Source organism: Pan paniscus, chromosome 1 (assembly GCF_029289425.2).
Source record: "Pan paniscus chromosome 1, NHGRI_mPanPan1-v2.0_pri, whole genome shotgun sequence".
NCBI classification, from domain to species: Eukaryota; Metazoa; Chordata; class Mammalia; order Primates; family Hominidae; genus Pan; species Pan paniscus.
Genome location: NC_073249.2, coordinates 220,200,353 through 220,222,197, shown reverse-complemented (window position 1 = coordinate 220,222,197; position 21,845 = coordinate 220,200,353). Strand labels below are relative to the sequence as shown.

The 21,845-nt window shown below is 43.4% G+C and overlaps 1 protein-coding gene across 2 annotated transcripts; it reads right to left on the bottom strand.

Annotated features, from left to right (window-relative positions):
- Nucleotides 1–4,679: 4,679 nt before the first annotated feature.
- ERRFI1 (ERBB receptor feedback inhibitor 1) lies at nucleotides 4,680–19,281 on the bottom strand. 2 transcript variants are annotated; one of them, XM_003822127.5, is made up of 4 exons: nucleotides 19,107–19,281; nucleotides 8,450–8,647; nucleotides 8,263–8,339; nucleotides 4,680–7,351 (listed from the first exon to the last, which is right to left on the bottom strand). In XM_003822127.5, the coding sequence occupies exons 2-4, from the start codon at nucleotides 8,572–8,574 to the stop codon at nucleotides 6,165–6,167; spliced, it is 1,389 nt and encodes a 462-aa protein (XP_003822175.1). In that variant the 5' UTR covers nucleotides 8,575–8,647; nucleotides 19,107–19,281; the 3' UTR covers nucleotides 4,680–6,164. The 2 variants fall into 2 exon arrangements, with proteins under 2 accessions (XP_003822175.1, XP_063451021.1); XM_063594951.1 differs by lacking the exon at nucleotides 19,107–19,281 and adding an exon at nucleotides 18,696–18,830.
- Between the last annotated feature and the right edge of the window lie 2,564 nt (nucleotides 19,282–21,845).

Sequence of the window (21,845 nt, the reverse complement as noted above, 5' to 3'; positions counted from 1 at the left end):
CTCTGTCGCCCAGGCTGTAATGCAGTGGTGTGATCTCGGCTCAGTGCAACCTCCACCTCCTGGGTTCAAGCAGTTCTCCCTCCTCAGCCTCCCGAGTAGCTGGGACTACAGGCACACGCCACCATGCCTGGCTAATTTTTGTATTTTTAGTAGAGATGGGGTTTCACTATGCTGGACAGGCTGGTCTCGAACTCCTGACCTCGTGATCTGCCCGCCTCAGCCTTCCAAAGTGCTGGGATTACAGACGTGAGCCACCGTGCCCGGCCATGAATTCTTAAAGTGTAAAGGACTGTTTTTATTAGAGCAAATGCAAATTAACCTTGCAGGAAACCATGGCAGATCAAAGTTAACATGCCTTAATTTTATCTATTCAATGACAATGGCCATAATGCATTATTTACATGACACTCTCTCTCTCTCTCTCTCTCTCTCTCTCTCTCTATATATATATATTTTTTTTTTTGAGACAGAGTTTTGCTCTTGTTGCCCAGGCTGGAGTGCAATGGTGCGATCTCAGCTCACCGCAACCTCCGCCTCCCAGGCTCAAGTGATTCTCCTGCCTCAGCCTCCCAAGTAGCTGGGATTAACAGGCTCGTGCCACCACACCCAGCTAATTTTGTATTTTTAGTAGAGATGGGGTTTCTCCACATTGGCCAGGCTAGTCTCAAGCTCCCAACCTCAGGTGATCCGCCCGCCTCGGCCTCCCAAAGTGCTGGGATTACAGGCATGAGCCACCGTGCCCAGCCTGACAACATATTTTTAGAGTTTTATTAGCTTTTTACAAAATGCCAGAAGGCCAAAATTAATTTCTAAATTAATTTGAAAAAGTAGCACCTAAGTTCATTTTGATAGTAACTACTTCCAGATAAAATCCTATATGAGTATTGTGCCAATGTCAGTTTCCTGATTTTGATCAATTCTATGTCATCACTGGGGGAATCTGGGTAATGGGCATAGAGGATCTATTTTGCAACTCCTTCTGAGTGTATAATTACATCAAGATGAAAAGTTTAAAAAAAACTATATAAGAAATACAAAACTGTGCTAGGAGCTTTACTTATTTTTAAGAGAAAAGCTCCAGTATATCCTAAAACTATTAATTATGTGATGAAATTAAGAACCAAAATAGAGACTAGCTTAAAATACATGTTGATTCTTGAACCAGTAGATATATGAATATGGCTCTTTTTTCTCTAGTCAACTGTGAATTGCTCTGGAAGATGAAACTCTATGGCCTTTTATTTTATTTTTTAGGGCCCCTAATAGTGAAGAAGCATCCTCTTTTTTTTTTGAGACGGAGTTTCACTGTTGTTGTTCAGGCTGGAGTGCAGTGGCTTAATCTCAGCTCACTGCAAATCTCCGCCTCCCGGGTTTTAGTGATTCTCCTGCCTCAGCCTCCCAAGTGGCTGGGATTACAGGCATGAGCCACCACGCCCAGCTAATTTTTTTGTATTTAGTAGAGATGGGGTTTCACCATGTTGGTCAGGCTGGTCTCGAACTCCTGACCTTAGGTGATCCACCCGCCCTGGCCTACCAAAGTGCTGGGATTACAGGCGTGAGCCACCGCACCCAGCCAAGAAACATCCTCTTAAAGAGAGTTCTTACTTTTCACAGCATAGTTAAGACATCTCTTGAGACCTAGAGATGGATAAGCAACAAACAGTATTAAACTTCCATTAGTGTGTTTTTGGAATTTATTAAAAACAAGAGGATACACATCACATACTTGACTGTTGCAGCATAAGAACTGACAAAATTGGCTGGGCGCAGTGGCCCACGCCTATAATCCCAGCACTTTGGGAGGCTGAGGTGGGTGGATCACCTAAGGTTAGGAGTTCGAGACCAGCCTGGCCAACATGGTGAACCCTCGTCTCTACTAAAAATACAAAAATTAGCCGGGCATGGTGGCGGGTGCCTGTAATCCCAGTTGATCGGAAGGCTGAGGCAGGAGAATCGCTAGAACCCTGGAGGCAGAGGTTGCAGTGAGCCCAGATGGTGCCACTGCACTCCAGCCTGGGTGACGAAGACTTTGCCTCAAAACAAAAAAACGAAAAACTGACATTTACTATTAACCCAAATTTTGAATTCACTTGTAAGAGAGCCCCCTTATCCTTGGCTTCTGTTTGCTGCCACGAAATGGTACCTACTAACCAGTCCCTTAGGTGTGCATAGCACTACAGTGCGCTCTGGCATGGCCTCACATATACTGACAAGGAACTTAAAGCTCAGGGAAGTGAAGTGAATCCTTCCTATAGAAAGTGGGAGGTCAGCCAGGCGTGGTGGCTCACACCTGTAATCCCAGCACCTTGGGAGGCCGAGGCAGGCGGATCACCTGAGATTGGGAGTTCAAGACCAGCCTGACCAACATGGAGAAACCCTGTCTCTACTAAAAAAATGCAAAATTAGCCAGGCGTGGTGGCGCCTGCCTATAATCCCAGCTACTTGAGAGGCTGAGGCAGGGAGAATCGCTTGAACCCGGGAGACGGAGGTTGCGGTGAGCCAAGATTGGTGCTACTGCACTCTAGCCTGGAGCCTGGGGTGACAAGAGCAAGAAGACTCTGTGTCTAAAAAAAAAAAGGGAGAAGTCAAGACAGGAACCTGGGTTTTAGGCCAGTACTTTGTTGTGTGACATAACCATCTTTGAGAACTCAACAGTGCATAAAGTGGCAGCTAACACGCAGCTGATTTCCTATTGGCATCTTACTTAGCAACAGAGAAGAGTGTCAGAAGTCCCGGGCTTGACCTATGCCACGAGAACTCTTTAGAATTAACTTGCTTTGTGTGCTGGTTGAGGAATAAGTTGACAGGCAGAAGGTGCTAGGGGATGTGTTCCGGTGGTAGTGTGGCATTGGCATGGCGGCTAGGCACATTTGCTTAGCCAGGAAAAATCAGGGAAAAGGTATATGCTTGCAAACACAAGTAAAAATACAAAGGTAAGATGGAAAGCAAACAGAACTAATGAAACATATTCTTGACCATATGACCAAGAAAAGGTAGTGGAGGGGAGGGGAGAGGCAAAAAGTCTCAGAAGCAGACGAAGTTCTGCAAGTGCTGCATTCAGACATCCAGTCAGCAGGGACTTACTGCACCCCTGGGTCAGGCAGTGCGTCATGACAGTGCACAGGAAGCTCAGTCCCTGCGCTTGGGGAGCTGTCCCTCTTTGGCCAGGGTGCCGTGCACACGGGCCTGCGTGATCTGGAACTTCACTGTTTCTACTACTCCCAGGTATCTTTTACTGTTTTTCTCCATCTCCACTGGCCAAGGCAGTCTTGTCTCAGTTCAGGACTACAGTAGCCTCTGTCCATTAAGTCTTCCCGTTTCCTTTTGCTTCTCTCCGATCTGTCCTCCACACAACAGCCACTGTCCTCTTAAATCACCATCACCTTCCTCTCCTGCTTAGGATCTTTCAGTGGCACCCACTATACTTTTCCAGGCCCCTCCTCCTCCTGACAGCCACTTTCTGGAAGCTGCTCAGCTGTTTCCTACTTCAGGGTCTCACACATTGTCTGCTTCCTCCACTGGTAACACACCTACCTGTTCACTCCCCTCCCTCAGCTTCCATTCTAACCCTTCAGAGCTTAACACCTCACAGGTCCCATTATCAGTCCTCATTGCTCCCATTGTTCATTACCTTTTTATTTAGCACTTAATATAAGATGTAATCATAATTAACATTATCTGCTTTAAATTCCATAAGGGAAAGGGATGTGTTTTCGCAGGATCCAGCATGGGGCTGGGATTTAACAAATGTCTGTTGACTGAACGTCCCAAGCCTGCATCTTCATCTGTAAAATGCCATAAATGACACCCAGCCTTTAGATGACAAAAACAGTTCTCATGTATGGGGCCCTCACTATGTACCAGATAATATAGTTTATATGCAGTTGTCACAAAATAATTCCCACCTCTCTGCCCATTTTACCAATGAGAAAACTGAGGTACAGGGATTTAAAATAATCTGCCTCACACAGAATTAGAAAGGGATGAAGTTGGAACTTCAACCCAGATAATTTGAGCCCTCACTCTTCACTCTGGAGAGTGGCAAGACAGTGCAGGTGCCCGATGAAGGTCGTGGAGGGCTCCCACCCTCTCCCAGGGGACAAAGGAGCCTGCAGAGGACAGTGAAGAGAACCAGGCACAGGGCTAGGTGACATGGGACTAAGCCTCCTCACAAAGAGCACTCCAGCCCCTGCCTCCATCCAAAGGCTGCCAGGAGCCCATTTGTCCACTGTGGACTTGCCATCTCCATGACAGGCCAAGGCAGGCGCAGATTCCTTGGGTGGCCTTAAACAAGCAAGAAGCAAAGCCTGCCAAAGGGCCCGGAGTAACCGGGACCTCGTCCTAAAAATCAGAATGAGTCAAACCAAGTCTACACATCAGAACTGGTTTCTTCTGTCACGTTCTCCTTGATGTGGACTCCCACCCCCAACGTTGTTTCTGATAGTAACCCCAGAATCCAGTTCTCTTTCAGTTGTTAAAGGTAAAACCAAACAGCTCATTTCCACTGTATACTTTCATAATATGTGAAAAAGATTGCACAAATTATGTTTCATTCTAAAGAATAAGAGTTTCAAGAATACATTAAACTTCAAAGAATCTTCGCTTGTGCTTAAAAATAATGCTGTCAAATTGCTTCATACACTTAATAAGACTTTAGGCAAGAAACATTACTAATGGTATCATAAATAAGTATTATAACTTTATTAAAATGAAAAGACAATATTCAAAATAATGCAACAAAATGAATAAAATCCTTTGTCCAATACTGTACACATAATGCAGAAATCAGTGCATTTTTCTTAAGCATGTTTTAACCTTCATTTAGTTCATACTAAAATATAATAAGCTTTAAATAGCTCAAATAATATTCAGCAGTTTAAACTGTAAACAGCTTGTTTAACTGTTAAGAGAACATTGCAGTAATGTAGCTCTGTTAGTGAGCACCTTCTCTTCTGTGCTTATCTCTTCAAGATAAATACATGGAAGGATGTGAAAATCGGAACACCAACTATGTGTCTCACTGCATCTAAGTGAAGCAGCCACAGCTGTGAGAGTTTTCAAAGCAGAAAGACGCTGATGTGACCTCTGGAATTCAGACATACTGAGCTATGGGTCAGAAGTGTTTTACTTAAAAAGCAAACAATCCCCAGGAAATACTGAATAGGAACCAGCAACACAAGGCCAGCTTGTGTTGTATGTTTATTAATACAGTCTAAAAAAAAAAAGCAAAACCACAACACACATCCCCAAACAATAACTCTCAATCACATAGCTAATTGCTTCATTATTTTGTAAAACTGACATCCTAACACTGGCACCTAGAATACTTTTCCATCTGAATCTAACGTACCCCACTGCCTCTAATACAGCCCGCACTACGATGAGCTACTTCAGTGGGTGGGACCAAGCAGGAACTGTAAGGGAAAATTAGTCACTAGTTCTATTATCGTTTTATTTTTCAAGATGTGTGACAGGTACAGGTGACAATATGGTTGCCAAGTAACCTGCTCTCCCTCCCTCAACAAGACGCAACATGAAACCTGGAAGTATGAGGCCTTGGTATGATTTTTAACCTAAGCAGGTACACCCATGGTAAAGAATGGATACCCTGCCCTCCATGGAAAAGACTGCCTGCAAAAATAAATGAAACAAAATAGAAAAGGCCTAAAAGCCAGAAATCTTCAAACTTACTAAACAAAAATATTTTTTAATGATTCTGATCTAAACAATACTGTATCTTCTTCCATTTGCTCAATTTTCAGTCTATCAGGACTCATTTCTCCAGCTTGAGTTTATTATTCTGAATATATATTACTCTACGATAGTAACTAATTGGTTAACCTGCAGCTATGGTCTATGGTTATACCACAAGTTTATATATAGGTATGTAATGTATGCATATATAAAAAGCTTCCCCATCCTCCCCTCCCCACCATCACATCTTTAAATTATAGACTTGTAAGACTTTTTTCCAACACTAACAAAGTCAGGGTTTCTCAGCATAACAGCATCTCACAACTGCTTTCTAAACCTTCCACATGAAGACAGAGAGTTCAACTATTTTATTTTGCAATCTAAGGGATTTTTCTCTGCACTTCAATCAAACTGGAAAATTGAGAACCATTTGCTCCTATGTAACCTCTGCTGAACCATGACCCCAAGGTCTAAGGAGAAACCACATAGGATAAATGTTTACGCTTCACGTGGCCACCCAGATCCATTTTTGTTTTTGAGTCTGGCTTTTCTGTGGCTGAAGATATACCGCAGTCAGCAGGTAATGGCTGGATTTGGGCGCCTCCATTTGTTTCTTCTGCTTCCCTAAAAAATTTTTCATATTTGTCCAGGTATGGTGGTCGTTCAGGTAGTAGGTAATAATGTGTTGAACTAACCTTCTTCCCATTTTCAATAATGGGCAGAATGCAAGGAACCTTACTGGCAGATCCTTCGCTGTTCTGTCTTTGCAGTGCTTTGCTGCTGACATACTTGGGATCAGGGGCAAAGCTCTGTGTAGGGGGCATGACCCCATTGAGGTAAGACGGAAGGCTTTTGGGACTCGGTGTGCGCGAGTTACTCGGTGACAAAGGTTCTCTTGGCGGTACTTTGGGAGGCCTGTCTTCATCACTATAGGTGCTCGAAGTAACTTCTGCTGACCATCTTCTATAATCTGGCTTTACTGGTCTAGGAGGTATGGGAACTCTGGGGGGAACCTCAGGTTTGTCTTCATCGGAGTTAGGAGAAGCTCTGTGTATACAACAGTTGGATATCCTTATGGCTGGCTTGTTAAAGGAGCCAGCTGGTCCCGAATGAGACCTTCTTAATCTTCGGTGGGTCTGAGGTGGAGGAGGATTTGGATCTGGGACACCTCCATTTTGGTCAGACACATAGCTGAGATCTGCTGCAGAAACAGCTGGGGTATCAAAATATGCATAGTTGATTTGTCCACACCCACGGAAGCTTCGCCTGCCAGGAACATCATATTTGAAATCAGAAAGTGTAGAGTCTTCTAAAAGGAAGTCTGTATCTGAGCTAGTTAGGAATTCCACCTCACAGTCTGTGTCATCCAGAGAGAGGGCTTCAGAGATTGGCAACGGTGGAAGAGGCCTAGAACCCCGTTCACAAAGAGGGGCACAGGGGAAAAGGGAAGGGGAGTTTTTTATGGGTGTCAGTGGAGGGGTGGAAGCACAAACCCCATTCACTGTGAGTTTCTTAAAACCACATACAACTTGATCCTCTTCATGTGGTCCCAAGTTTTCACTTGGGGGAATAAGAAGAGGGGGCAAGCTGGACTTTTGAGATGGACCATTTTCTGCAAAGCAGTGGCCATTCATCGGAGCAGATTTGGAAGCATGCCCTGGAATGAACAAGAGATATTAATAAAAGATCAACAATCCTCTCTCCACCTGTGTGAAGGAGAGAGCACCCCAGCTACCTATGCTTCCACAGCTTTCTTCCTGAGTGAAACACTTGACTGCTGTCACCCCGAGAACACCCATGCAACCACCACAGGTGTAATTAGAGAGCAGAAGATTCTTAACGCACATGGTGTGGTTCAAAGAACAAACTATCTCCTCTATCTCCTTTGGACATGTGCACAGCGCACACCCACACATCACAGGCAAGTTTTGTGACGTGTGTAAAATTCGCGGAAGATGAATAGCATATAATTTACATGAATACCATACTGTACCAGCCTTGCCATTTAAGACATGCGACCATACTAGGCACGTAGGGTACCAATGAGATAAGACAAAGTCCTTATTGCTGGCACATCATAATATCGTGAGTGAATGGACTTGCCTGCAATGTGTTCAGTTCACACACAGCTCTTGACAAAGATCCAAGGAACAGAATATTCACATTAAAAATACTATTTTTTAAGTTTTGAGGAACATTTATACTATTTTCATCTATTACTGTCAAACATGCATTCGATACTAGTAAGAAAGGTGGGAAATCTCGCCTAAGGTTTCATGAAGTAAAGTATGCATCAGAGCTGGAATGAGAACTAATTCTTGATTTTAGAAGATCCCACGTCCATGAACAGTCCTACTTAGCAATCAGTGACTCAGAATGAAGGCAGTCGAGTACAATAGCTTGAGAAAAACACAGTTATCTTCTGAATCTGTTGCCACTAGGGGTCAGGCTGTTGTTGGAAATAGTTCAGGTTTCCTCATTTAAAAAATAATGCTGGAGGACAAGCTAACCCGAATCCAGACTGTTCTTCTCAAATGCTTACTGTGATCAGATTTTCAGAATACATACCAAGTGGTATTAGGCGCTCCTGAGCAGAAGAGTTCAGACTGTAGGCCATGGTTATCGGGTCAATATTTAAAAAGTTGCTGAAAGGAGACGAAGATACTTTGGTCATAAGCGAAGAGCAATCACAGCCTCTCCCATTTTAGTGTCACATATTTATCCAGATTACAGCAGCATTACATCCTCTACCTACTTTTTAAACTCACTGCCACTGCTCCAGTAGGTCTTCCTCATATTCCCCATGGCTCGGCCATTATGTAGAAATCCAGTTTTTAATGGGACTCTGATCTCCTGAGCAGCAACTCCTGCTATTGACATTGTGCCTTATTCTGGGACATCTCCAAACCTGTGAGGCCCAGGCACTTTAAAATCAACCAGTAGCTTTCATTCCCTAGGGGGGTAGAAGAGATGAGAGAATAAAGAAAACAATTCAGAAATACCTCCATTAGGACAGTCTAAATTACAGCAAAGCTAATATGAGAGGATTTGGGGGATGCTGAATAGAAAAAATTAGTTGTAGACTTTCACTTAATTCTTACAGCTCGTGAGGGTACTTATATGTAAACACCAAAAATGATTTTTTGTGTAAATGCTAATCCAAAAGACATGAAATGTTTTAGTGAAATGAGAAATAATCTATTGCCAGCAAAAGCAGACCTCCTACTGCACAGCCTGAGAGTTGCACAACAAATCACACTCACTTGGCAATGCACACAGACCCTCCCCTGACCTATTAAACCAGCCTTCTAAGTTACGGCTGCACTGGGCATGAAGCACCAGTGGATCCTGCTTATTTTTCCCAAGCTAAAAAGGTAATTTCAGAAGCCACTGTATTTTATGCTGTAGAACTAATACTCACTAAAACACAATGCTGAAACTAAGCAAGAGTTTCTACAGTATTGGCACCTGACTACCCCAGGGTCTAGCATTTATCTGGATTTTGTATTTCAGGGTTGGCCATGGGAAGACAAATTCTCCAGTTACTACTTGTTCAAGGAACAAACAGTAATATATGAAGATACTAATTTCCATTATCCTGTAAAAATCAAGTTCTGCAAGATTACTGGCTTCAGTAAAAGCCTGGGACAGCTTCCTCCCTCCCTTTTAAAGACAAGTTAAAGGTACATTCTTTACATTCTCCTTTGTGAAATACCCAGTAACTCATATCTTGCTTAGCTGCAAGGCATGGATAACAAAATAAGTACATTTTTCTTAAATTAGTAGTTCCTCAACTTCAGGACCGCCAATCCCCTTTGTCAGATGTTACAGGTCTGGAGTCCCTATAGCCCCCTTTTCACTTTCCTTTTTTATTATTCGTTATGTGTTAGTCAGCATCAATCTCTGCTGTCTTCAGATAGCCAAGTTTATTTATAAGTTTAGGTTTTTTTCCTTAGGCACCAGGATATTATTTGTCAACTATCTGTATAACACTGACCCCTTTTGGGGGCACGTACATATACACTCTTTAACACGATCTCATTCTCTCACTAAATATTAGTAAGGGATCAGTGCAAATAATATCTGCACAGCTGAGTGCTGGGCACTGTGCAAAGGCTGGGCACTGTGCAAATGTGACACATTTGCTGTGGGGGAGAGGTACACAGGTTTTTTTTGTTTTTTTTTTTTGCTCAGCAACTTCAAATCTATTATTTACAAATCTGTCACCTCCTACTAGACTAAGCTCAGGACAGAGGCTGTGTCTCAATCACCTTTTAACAATCGGTACCTGGAACATTAGTAGGTGCTCAGTAAGTGAATGTTTGCTGAATGAATGATTGTATAATACCATCTAATTATCATAATCAGTATCAACTCAATATACACATTGTGTAAGGCACAGGGTTTTTTTTTTTTTTAAAAGCTAAAAACCTTTAAAAAATACTCTGCAAGTGTTTATTATTATTTTCCCATTAGAAAGGAACACAGTGATAAGTAATGTTCTACAGGTTCAAGATTTCAGTAACAAAGTAGAGAAGGGAGATCCAATGACTGGTTCTCTGCATTTTACCCTTCCACAGTTAGCTGTTCTACCAGGCAGAGATTTTATGATAGGGTTAAAATATTATTTCAGATAGTCAAGCATTATTTTTCTTTAAATCAATCTCTCAAATATATGATAAAGAAAACACTGTCATTTAAGAATTCTAATTGAGAGGTCTTTTGAGGATTGGTTTTTCAGATTACTTCAATGAAGCAAATGTGTTATCTACCATCAAGCTATAAAAAATTTAGAAACCAATTTAAAAATACTGCTAGCCTCTCCCTCTGTGTACTTAGCCCAGTGGTTTATCAAGCTTTTTCTAAGCATTCTACAAGCACTGGCAAGACTATGAGGAAAGTATCTGTGGTAATATAAAAATGAAAGGCAAGATAGGAAGAATATGGTATTTAAGTAGTTTGAAAGCACACGTTTGAAGATCGCTCATCCAGATTACAGGAAAATGCTGCAGGGGATTCTAGAGGCCCAACCCCCACCTGTCTGCAAGCCAACAAGTACTACTAGTAATTACTGTGTGTCAGCCTCCTAATGCCATCTAAATCTTAGCTTTCAACAGAATGATTGTGTAACTATCGCCTCTGCAGAAATTGCCTTGGAATTCTAAACTTACATTTCAATGGTCACTTAAAATTATTTATATGTTCTAGAAAAAGTTATTTTTTATTCATTGTTTCCATCACCTACTTGTTAGCTTTCTTAAGAAAAAAATTTTTTTAGTATAAAAAGAATTGTGTTCACTAAGCCAGCTCACTTCTGACCACAATAGTGTCTTTGTGTATTCATAGAAGGTGACCTGCCTCTAAATTTCAATGGGGAATTGTGAATGGGCCATGTTATGAAACTGTCCGAACTTCCTACTTGCTAGCATGGGAGACGAGGGGGGCAATATAACTGCCATGTTCTCTTCTTTTGGAAAATAACTTCAAACTGTAGACTCAAAAAGGGCAATGTGCTACAGGTTTGGAAGGAAGCTTTTAAAAAAAATGTTTCTCAGATTGTAAACTGAGGGTATGAAACCACCTGAAACTTTCTCTCTCTCTAAAAACCTTCTAGTATTCAGCACAAATGGAAGCGGGGGGCGGGGGGGCGCGGAGTAAATAAATCCATTTTACCAACCTCAAGCTAAAAAGAAACAAACTCTTCCCAAGTGATGTTTAATGCCAATTTTTCACATTTTATCTGTCTTACAACTCATTAGAGGAAAACAATTGCAAAAATGTACCTATGTGGGGAAATCAGTATCTGAAAAGTACAAGATGGGATGATGTTATGGAATCCAAGAATAGGAAAGCGAATGTGAGTCCAGACAGCATGGCTTAGACAAGGACCCAAATAACCTGCAGCATAACTTCTCCAAACTTCCTCAACTATTTTTAGCTTTTTCAGTGGGTCTAAAATGCAGTTAAATACCAAATTTCAGATGTGAACCACCTTTTCCTGTTAACATAACTTGATTCTTTTCTAAATTCAACGAAAAAAGAAGCCCTAAAATCATTTGCTTCTTGAGGTTATCCTTTTATTAATCCACTTGTATAGCTTCAACTCATAGACAGCTCCTGAATCAATGACTCCAGCCTGGCTCGAGCTTCAACTTTGCATTTCCTATTGTCTGGTGATTATCTTTCCACTTGGATGGCCCTCTGGCATCTCAAACTCTACAAACCAAACTCCTCCTTTCACTTCATACTCCATTCCCCACTCCCCAAACCAGTTCAGGGTCTAAGAGGATCACACTTCTCAAGGCACCATTTTTAACCTGAGGCCATGTACATTCAATTGCCAAGTTCCACAGACTACTTTTACATGGCTTCTCAAATCTTACCCTTCCATTGACAGGCATCATTCTTCCTGGGGTCTGGCAATATGCAACCTATTCTACAACACTAGTACCAAGTCAATATTCCTTAACAACAGCTCAAACTAAGATTTGCTGCTGCTCAAAAAACCTTCAAAGGCTCCTAAATAAAACCTCCTCAGCCTGGCAATTTAGGGCCTCCACAATATAAACCTAATCTATATTTTCAAGCTCGCTTCTATTTTCCCCAAATCTCTGTTACAATTCGATTCATCCTTTAAGGTCAGCTCTACCCTACCTTCTCCATGAAGCCGCTCCCTTTCATGAAACACCGGAGCAGCGGCGCTCTGTTCTTGTGTTATTTTGTGCTGGGCCCCAATTCCCCTTCCACTCTTCAAATCATCTAGGACAGAACTGATGTCTGATTTATGCTTTCCCCCTGTAGATCTTGGCATCATTCATGTCTATTATTTATTAAATGGATACTGAGAAAATATCCATCTCATTTTTAAAAGGTAATGACATGAAAGATTCACATACACTGTGAGTCAGTGAAGAGCTCAGGGGAGAAGCAGATTTATAAAGGATAAAGTTAATGCGTGCTGGAGTGAGGCGACTGCCCAATAATAATGTAACAACCTTAGGATATGTAACAGGAAGGAATTTTTATGAAATTCATTTCCAGAATTCAAAGAAGACAGTTTGTAGACTGAGTAAAAATTGTAAGCTTCAGTGGTTAACAGTGTAGCTTTCTAAACTGGTTTCTGTTACAGTATATTTACTTGAAGCAATTGGGGGGGTACTTTCTTAAAACAGTGTTTTGCCTTCTCTTAAAACACTATTCCTTCTAGACTGTGTTTTTGCTGCTGAATTTAAGGTGACTTTCATTTTTCTAAAAAAGTTACACCAAAAGCACACTGCACCTTCTTCATTAAGGTGAAATCATAGGCCTTTAGCTTGAGGACAGTCTCTTTGAAACTGCTTAAAAAAAAAGAAAAAGAAAAATGCAGGCTACCTTAAGGCAGTAACCTAGATATGCTTACCTGGCCACCAGATCTCATTAATAAATCTCAGGAGCCATCCATGGGAGGAGGAGGGGCACATTTTTGTCATACAACTCATCCAGTTCTGCCCAGTGCTTCCTTATTTAAGAGTGTGATGTAATTTCCTCCTTTCAATCTGGTTCTAGAACCTGATTTCTGTTTATTCAGGGTGATAAATGGTCTTTTCAGTTCCATTTAAGAATCACCTACATTAAGTACTTCCATAACCAAGGAAGATAATAAGGTAACTACATTTAAAGGCAAAATTTATAAAAGGAAACTGATTTAGGAATATGACAAACTCCATGATTTTAGATCCTCCCCAAATATACCAATCTCTGCATATTTTTAAAAATGTCTAAAATAATCACCTGTGAGGAAATTAAAACAAACGAACAAACAAAAAAACACCAATTTTTTTTTTTTTTTTTTTTGAGACGGAGTCTTACTGTTGTCACCCAGGCTGGAGTGCAATGGTGCACACCACAATCTCCGCCTCCCAGGTTCAAGCGATTTTCCTGCCTCAGCCTCCCGAGTAGCTGGGATTATAGGCATGCACCAACTCGCCAGGCTAATTTTTGTATTTTTAGTAGAGATGGGGTTTCTCCATGTTGGTCAGGCTGGTCTCAAACTCCTGACCTCAGGTGATCCTCCTGCCTCGGCCTCCCAAAGTGCTGAGATTACAGGCGTGAGATACCGCGCCCGGCCCAGATTTCATTTTAATAGCCTATGATTTAGGTAGGGGTAGGAAAAGAAAGAGGGAGGCAAGTTAAGAAAACTTCCTTAGTTGTACTCTCTACCATGGTAAGCATAAATAGCCTTTGAATTAAAAACATAGATTACTTTTAAAATAATGTCATGTTTTAATGTAATTAAAATACTCCTGCATGAATTCAAGAAAAGCTTGATGGCTTCAGTAAATATTAAAATATAGTTCAGTGTGGCAAAGATGAACATTTGTGTCTGTGTTTGCAGCTCCATTCCTCAGAGGCTCTTAAACATGTCCAGAACATAATGGACCATTTGTAGGTGGTGAAATAGAGGCAACAGAGAAAATAATTTATCTTCAAACTGTCAAATAAAAAATAAATGACATAATTTATTCAATAATTCAGAATGCTTTCTAGCTAAGTATTTTAAAAAATGGTAAACTAACAAAAAACCCATTCCCTCAACTACCATAATCCAGTCTTTCAACTCACTTAAGCCTCCCACACAATTTTAGTGTGACAGCAGAAAAGTAGGATAGCAGGAATACATTCTTTTGTCCTTTGTATTTTTCCTACAGAGTAGCACAATCAGTAACTATATATACACACAGAGGGGAGAAAAATATTATTTCTTTTTGACATATAACAATAGATTATTTCTTACTATAAAAGTGAATTCTAATCTAAAGACAACGAGCACGATGGTCTAATGATGGGACGCAAGTCTTTAAAACTTCAAATTTATTTAACAAGCATTTAAGTTACCCGATGGGTAACTCTAGATTGTTACAATTAATATAAAACCATTAATAATAACTAACATTCACTGGACATACAACTGCCAGGCAAGCATGGTTCTAAGTGCTTTATGTGTATGAACTTATTTAATCCTCTCTACAATGCCATAAGGTGGGCTACTATTATTACTCTCACTTACTTGAGGCACAGAGTTAAAGAACTTGCTCAAGGTCAAACCTGGTGAGCAATGGGGCCAGGACTTCAACTAGACAGCCCGGCCTCAGCGTCCAGGCCCTTCACCAACACACCACACTGCCTCTTCCAGTCCCTACGGCTTTTTAAAGTGGCGAAGTAGGATCCGACTGACTATACTGCTCAACTTGTAAGGGTAGCACAGATCCTTTTTTATGGATTTACTGGTAATAGTTTTTCTTGGGTAACCTGTAGCCTATGAAAGTTCCTGTTTCACTTCAACTCCCTCAAATTCTCCTATTAAAAGTTATTAATTGTAGATCTGGCCTATGTATCCTCTAAAATGGGTGGGTTAAGGCATCAATTTGACATTCTATTACCACTTCAAACAACTATTTTGAAGCCCTCAATCTTTAACGATCCACGGATGCCCCACCACAACAGAACTCTTTACAACATGGTTATTTCATATAACACAAGTCTGTTTTTACTCGTAATAAGCGGTTACTACATATACCCAACGGGCCTCCTTTTAACACGCTTTCACAGCATGGATCCCAATGATGGCATTATAATCACACTGTATTGTAAAATCCGGAATTTAACAATAGAATACCTTATATTTGTAAAGCACTCAACAAGTTACAAAGCACCTTCTTACACATTATCTCACTTGATCCCCACAACATCCCTGTAAGAAGAGGCAGGGATTAGAATCTCCATTTTGCAGATGAGGAAACAAAGTGAGGTTAAATATCTTGCTATAAGCAAAAGGGCGATCATGGCTCTTCTGTACTATAATCCAGCATTTTCCCCACACTTTCACTACCTCTCCACTCTATAGTATCTTCATTTTAGGCAACAACCTCATTTCTCCTTGTAACATTCTTGTTTATAAATGGAGAAACTGAAGCAAAAGGCTGTTAAGTTAAATGCTCAAGACCTAAGTGCTAGTCAATAGCAGAGGCAGGAACAGAAACTCAACTCATAGTGCTCATTCAGCTCAAAAATTCTTAGAGGGCAAGGATTAATTCTTTTCACAAATATTTATCAAGTGCTTATTCTGGATTAGACACCATGTGAGGTGAAAAATAGAGATGGCTGCTGCCTGAAGAAGCCTTCCATCTAATGAGGGAGGAAGAGAATAGCCAAGCAAGCAAACAATTTTAGATGGCGATACCTTCCAAGGAAACAAGCAGGGTACAGCAGCAATAGGATAAGGAGGCAGAGGAGCATATATTTACACAGGTGGTTTGGGAAGGCCTCTCTGAGTAGGTGACTTTTAAATGGAAATCTAAAGGCTGAAAAAGAGGCAGCCCTGACAAGAGTCAGAAGACAATTCTACTGAGCGAATAGTTGTTTAAAAAACAATCTGTAACTAGTCCAGTTTCACATCTGGGGTATTGAATAAGAGCTTTTGGATAATGTCTTCCAATCCTTACCTTCCTATTATTTCCAAGTTGAAAAGGGCTCCATTTCTGTAGCCAAAGCCCCACATTTTTTTGTTTATTTTTTAAAGACAGGGCCTCACTCTGTCACCAGGCTGTAGTGCAGTCGTGTGATCTTGGCTTACTGCAACCTCTGCCTCCCAGGCTCAAGCAATCCTCCCACCTCAGCCTCCTGAGTAGCTGGGACTACAGACATGTGCCACCATACCCAGCTAATTTTTGTGTTTTTTTGTAGTGACAGGGTTTCACCATGTTGCCCAGGTTGGTCTCATACTCTTGGGCTCAAGCCATCTGCCCGCCTTGGCCTCCCAAAGTGCTGAGATTACAGGCCTGAGCCACTGAGCCCGGCCAAAAGCCCCACATTTTAAAGACACATTCATTGAGACCTGGAAGAGTGGTCTTTTCGTAATATTGCCCAATTTTATGGTGTGAGGAACTGGACTACAGTATCAACAAAGACTTGAAATCTGAGAATCCTCCCCACCACCTTCTGAAATCTGAACCCCCCTCAGTAACTTTTCCCTATCTTAAAACTAATTGTTAAGGTAGTAACTTACATTTAGGACCCTCAAACTCATTCGCCTCATCTACCTTTACAAAGCACGTGTTTATGCTGTGTAAACAATGCCAGAATACCACAACTGGACTGCGTTTATGAAGCGAGTTCTTTATTAGCTTTTGTATAGCCAGACACCCGCAAAGGATGCTAAATGTATCCAAATGGATCCAGATGATGAGGTACCAATTCAAATTTATTTAGATTAAGAGCAGAGTTGTTTCTCTGGCAGAGGGAGCCTATGCCATTCCAATTCCTGGAGTTACCCCTGACACCTCCTTTCCTTCCTCTGCTCCTTTCTAAAGCAATCTGATGGTATGCAGACAATCAGGTCAGTTTCAAGCATGTTAGATTGTGCCTGTAATTTACGCAAATTGCTTTGAAAAGCCACCATTAGTTTCAGCAGAAAGGAAGTATTATCTAGCTCAACTTTTGAGAAGCAGCAGTCAAGAGATATTTTCACACAAAAACTCAAGCATAATTAAATCTTATAAAGAGTGACCAGTATATACTGTGAACTGCAAGTAGGAAAACCGATGATTGAAACAACAGTTTTACCCGTCAAAAATATCAATAATTCAGGCATTTCATAACAGCCATAAAAAAATTAAACAGATTTGCTTTCCAACCCTTATCAATGACTGCTCCAATCCTGCTGAGCCTTAAAAGGTAAAACATGCTTTCATGCAATTATTTATCAACATCAACTATGTGCAAGGCTGCGTAAGATAGAAGCTATACAAGGCAGAGTGCCTACCCTTAAGGAGTTTACAATCTAATATATCTGTCAGGTTATAAATCGTTAGTCCTAGACCTCTATCACTTATTATCGAGTGTCCCCTGGAACACACAGGTGAAAATAAACTTCTGCTTGAAGCGAAGGGAATGACAAATAGTTTCTGAAGTCCATGCTAAATCCTTTGTTATTTTTCTTCAAACTTGCTAATATCTGGAAAAGAGCTTGCTTGATAACATATTGGTAACCAATTATAGCCAGCATGTTAGCAAGAAACCAGCTTCTTTTATTTTGGTCTTTGCAAAATTTGATCATTTGCTGATACCTAGCCTGTCTTTGGTCTCTGTTCAAATAAAATTTCACTTAAAACTGTATATTGTAATTACAGAAATATAAGAAAAGAAATGCAGTTAAAAAAATAGGTACGGTGAACTTGGGATGTTCAGTCTCAACAAATGTGTGTACCCACTGCATTCTTACACATTTATAAAAGGTTGAACATTTGTTCTGGAAGGGAAAAAAAGGGCATTTTAACCTCACCTTTCTTCACCCCTGACAGTTGCCTAGAAACCAGTCTTGCCCTACCTGTGTTGCAGGTGTACCTCAAGTCACCGACACATCTCTTTTAAAGCTACAGTCTCCATTCTGACTTAAGTTTATGACTAACCATCTATTCATATTTTTATCAGGTAAGAGACTGGTTTCTTTCAAGCAATGATGAAATCCTAATAAAGACTTAGCAAGCACCAATACAGCACCATTCACGGTTAAAGAGTCATCTAATTTGTACAGGGCTATGATACACATATACACACACAAAATTCCCAATAAGCATTCACGTCTTGAACACATAATTTTGCAGTCCCATTCCATTCAAAGCCGTACTTAAGACACTCAGAGCAAAGAATCACGTTTCTAGGAGAGAAGGAAGAGTTCAGAACAGCTTAGACGAATTTTTAAATACTGATTTCGGCATTACCATCGTCGCTGTGAGATTAGGCAGAGGGAGCGGGGCTGACCGCCAGAGAACCGGTACCAACCACCGCAAGCAATCGCCGAGCCTCCCACCCCAGCTTTCAAGACAGGATTTACGGGTACACGGTGTGAACAAGACAACGCAACCCCGATTTTTACAAATAAAAAAAAATCAAACAAGTCCCCAGGCCCGAAGACGCTCATCCCCGCCGGGCAACCCCGCGAGCGCAGGCTGCGGGACGAGGACCTTCATGCTCGCCGCTCCCGAACCCCCGTCCGCTCCTGCGGTCCCGGTGCTGCGGGGACGTATCCCGGGCGCTCGGGTGCATGGCCCCGGCCAGCCGAGGGGCCGCGCGGCGACCACGGCAGGCGTGGAGAAGGCGGCGGGCGCCGGCACTTCGCGGCGTCCCCAGGCCCGGGCTGCGCCGCCGGGGAGGGTCCCGCCCTCCACACCTCAATGGGGAGAAGCCCGCGAGCGACCGGCCGGCCTCTCCCTCCATCCCAGAGACTCCGCGTCGCGGCGACCCTCCCCGCGCCCTCCACGCCCCCGCCCTCGCGTCGGGGAGCCGCCTGGATCCCGGCGCCCGGCGCGGGGCCCCCTGAGGGAACGGAGCGCTGCGTGGCCCTCCCCACCCCCTCAGCGCGCCAGGCCCCTTACCCCGGAGGAGCGGCGGCTGCCCCGCGGCGCCCTCCCGCGCATGTCCGTCCCGGCTGGCTCAGCGCCGCGGGCTCAGGGGCCCGGACATCGCGCAGGCGCCTCTTGCTGGCTCGCGCTCCCGCTAGCACTCTGCCTCGCACCGGGCCGCCGTCGCCGCGGCTGCCGCCGCCGCCTCTATATATAGCATAGGCCGCCGGGCCGTGAGGTCGCCGCGTCCCGCCCCGCCTCCTCCCGCAGCCAATCAGGGCGCGCGCCGCTTAAAGGGGCGATGCCGTGGCCGAGGCGTTGCGCCGGGCCCACCGTGGCGTAGCGCGGCGCTGCCGGGAGCCGGCTTTGTCTCCCGGAGAGGCGTCTCCGGGCTGACCGCGGCCGCAGCTCCGCTCCTCTGCCCGAGCCGTGCGGCAGCCCTGGGAGCCTCTCAACGCCGAGCTTTCCTCAGAAGCCCGCGGCCACCCGGGCCTCGGCCGCCGTTCCTGCCCGAACTGAGGGCACATCGCGCTTCGCGCGGGATTTCCCATAAATTCAGGCTCCGGGCAAGATTGTGTGTTTTTTCCTCTCCGCGGGCCGCCGCTGGCCGTGTGGGCCGAAGAAGCCCTGGAGGGGGAGAGGGGAGCCGCTCTCGACTGGGCTTGCGGCGTGGGAGGGACAGTGAGGGACACTTAGGGACTGTGTGGGGCAGCGAAGGATAGTGTGGGCCGGTGAGCGACTGTGTGGGACAGTGCGGGACGGTGAGGGACAGTGCGGGACTGTGGTACAGTGTGGGACGGTGAGGGACTGTGTGGGACAGTGCGGGACGATGAGAGACGGTGTGGGACAGTGAGGGACAGTGTGGGACGGTGAGGGACAGTGCGGGACTGTGGTACAGTGTGGGACGGTGAGGGACTGTGTGGGACGGTGAGGGACTGTGTGGGACAGTGTGGGACGGTGAGGGACTGTGTGGGACGGTGAGGGACTTTGGGACTGTGAGGGACTCGGACAGTGAAGGATGGCAAGGGACAGTGTGGGACAATATGGGACAGTGGACAGTGAGGCACTGTGAGGGGCGGTGAGGGACTGTGCGGGACAATGAAGGATGTCAAGGGACAGTGTGGGACAGTGGACGGTGAGGTACTGTGAGGGGCGGTGAGGGACAGTGTGGCACTGTGAGGGATGGCGAGGGACAGAGTAGGACAGCAAGGGAGGATGAGGGGACAGAGTGGGGCGGCGTGGGGCGGTGAGGCTACGCGGGGGAAACCCAGGGCTCCTCTGACTGCGTTGGAATATGGAGGAAAGGTCCTGCTCGAGGTGGAGCCCTTCAGGGTCGCTGTGGGTTTCCAGGAGGAGTCCTCTCACTACTGACTTAGGGGGCCCTCGGCTTCCCAGGTTTGTGTTTACTCAGGCGACCTGAGCTGGCCCCGACGTCTTTTGGCTTTGCAGAGGCCACGGATGCCCAAGGACAAAGCCCCAGCGGGCCTGTGGGAGGAGGGTTCTCGGGGCGCCAGTGATGCAACTTAGGCTTATAGTTTAACCGTAAAATAAATAATACAAATGATAACAAACCAAGAGTGACTAAAGTAAGAAAAAAAGCAAACAGACGGAAACCCTCTAGTTTTAACTAGAACAAATTCCCTGGCTGGTCCTCTGTTGCGAGAGCCCAGAGACCTGTCGCTGACCTCTAGCCTCCTGGAGCCCCTGCTTGCACTTCAGCAATAATGCCTGATAGTTAGACACTGATCACTAGCTAATTGGGGTAGTTTAACATATGGAATGAGATTCTGGCCTTATTATCAGGTTAACTATTAACTCTACACCCCATGAAATGATTTGCCTTTCCCCCACTATTATTTACTTACATTCTTTTTAATTTAATTCAAAGGCCTAATTTTGAATTCAAGGCCTTAAGGACGAAAAGGAAAAAAAAAAAGAAAAAGAATCTGAAGTATCTTTGCCCTCTCTCACTTGCAAAACAAACGAACGTTTTGCAGAGAGAAATCTGGCTTCCTTTCTGATGGCTCTTCTGGCTTACAAGGGGCTGTTGGGTCATTTTCATGCCTATGCCATTTGTCAACAATTCAGTTAACCTATCTTCTTACTGCCATTCATTTAGTATTATTTTAGGATGATGGAAATGAGTCACAACTAATTGCAGAGTTCCTTACCAACTAATTAGGTTTTTTGATCCAAAGAAAATCTGTCCCGATTTTCCTCCCATTTTGGCGTCATTTATGTTTGTGGCTTACCCATATGCTGTTATCAGTGTAAAAAAAAGATCAGTGTGAGAACTTGCCAGGGTACATCTTTTCAAACCTCACAGGACAGGATTTACTGAATGGGCACCTAAAGGAGCTCAAGTTTCATCTGAAAGGAGCCCTGGCTATATACTATTTCAAGTCACTACAATACAGTTGTAATTTGTGCTTCGGCCTTATTGGCGTGCTTTTACATTCCCCTATTCATAAAACAGTGATAATCACCAGAGCAACCATCAAACACACCCCTTCTTTAGAGAAAGAAGATCAACAGGATACTCACTCTACAGTTGTGAGCTGTATGATGTGCTAATGTTTTGGTAAATTATCAAAAATCATAAAATCCCATGAGTAATACGTGATTAATCTGATTTTTCTATTTTAAACAACTTGCAAAATAAACTTGATTTATTCATTTTTTGGGGAAAACCTGTTTAGCCACTAGTTTGCTGTGTTTAGCTTGCAGTTATATAATATGGCTTTCTCAGCTGTGGAAGAATTACATGAGAAG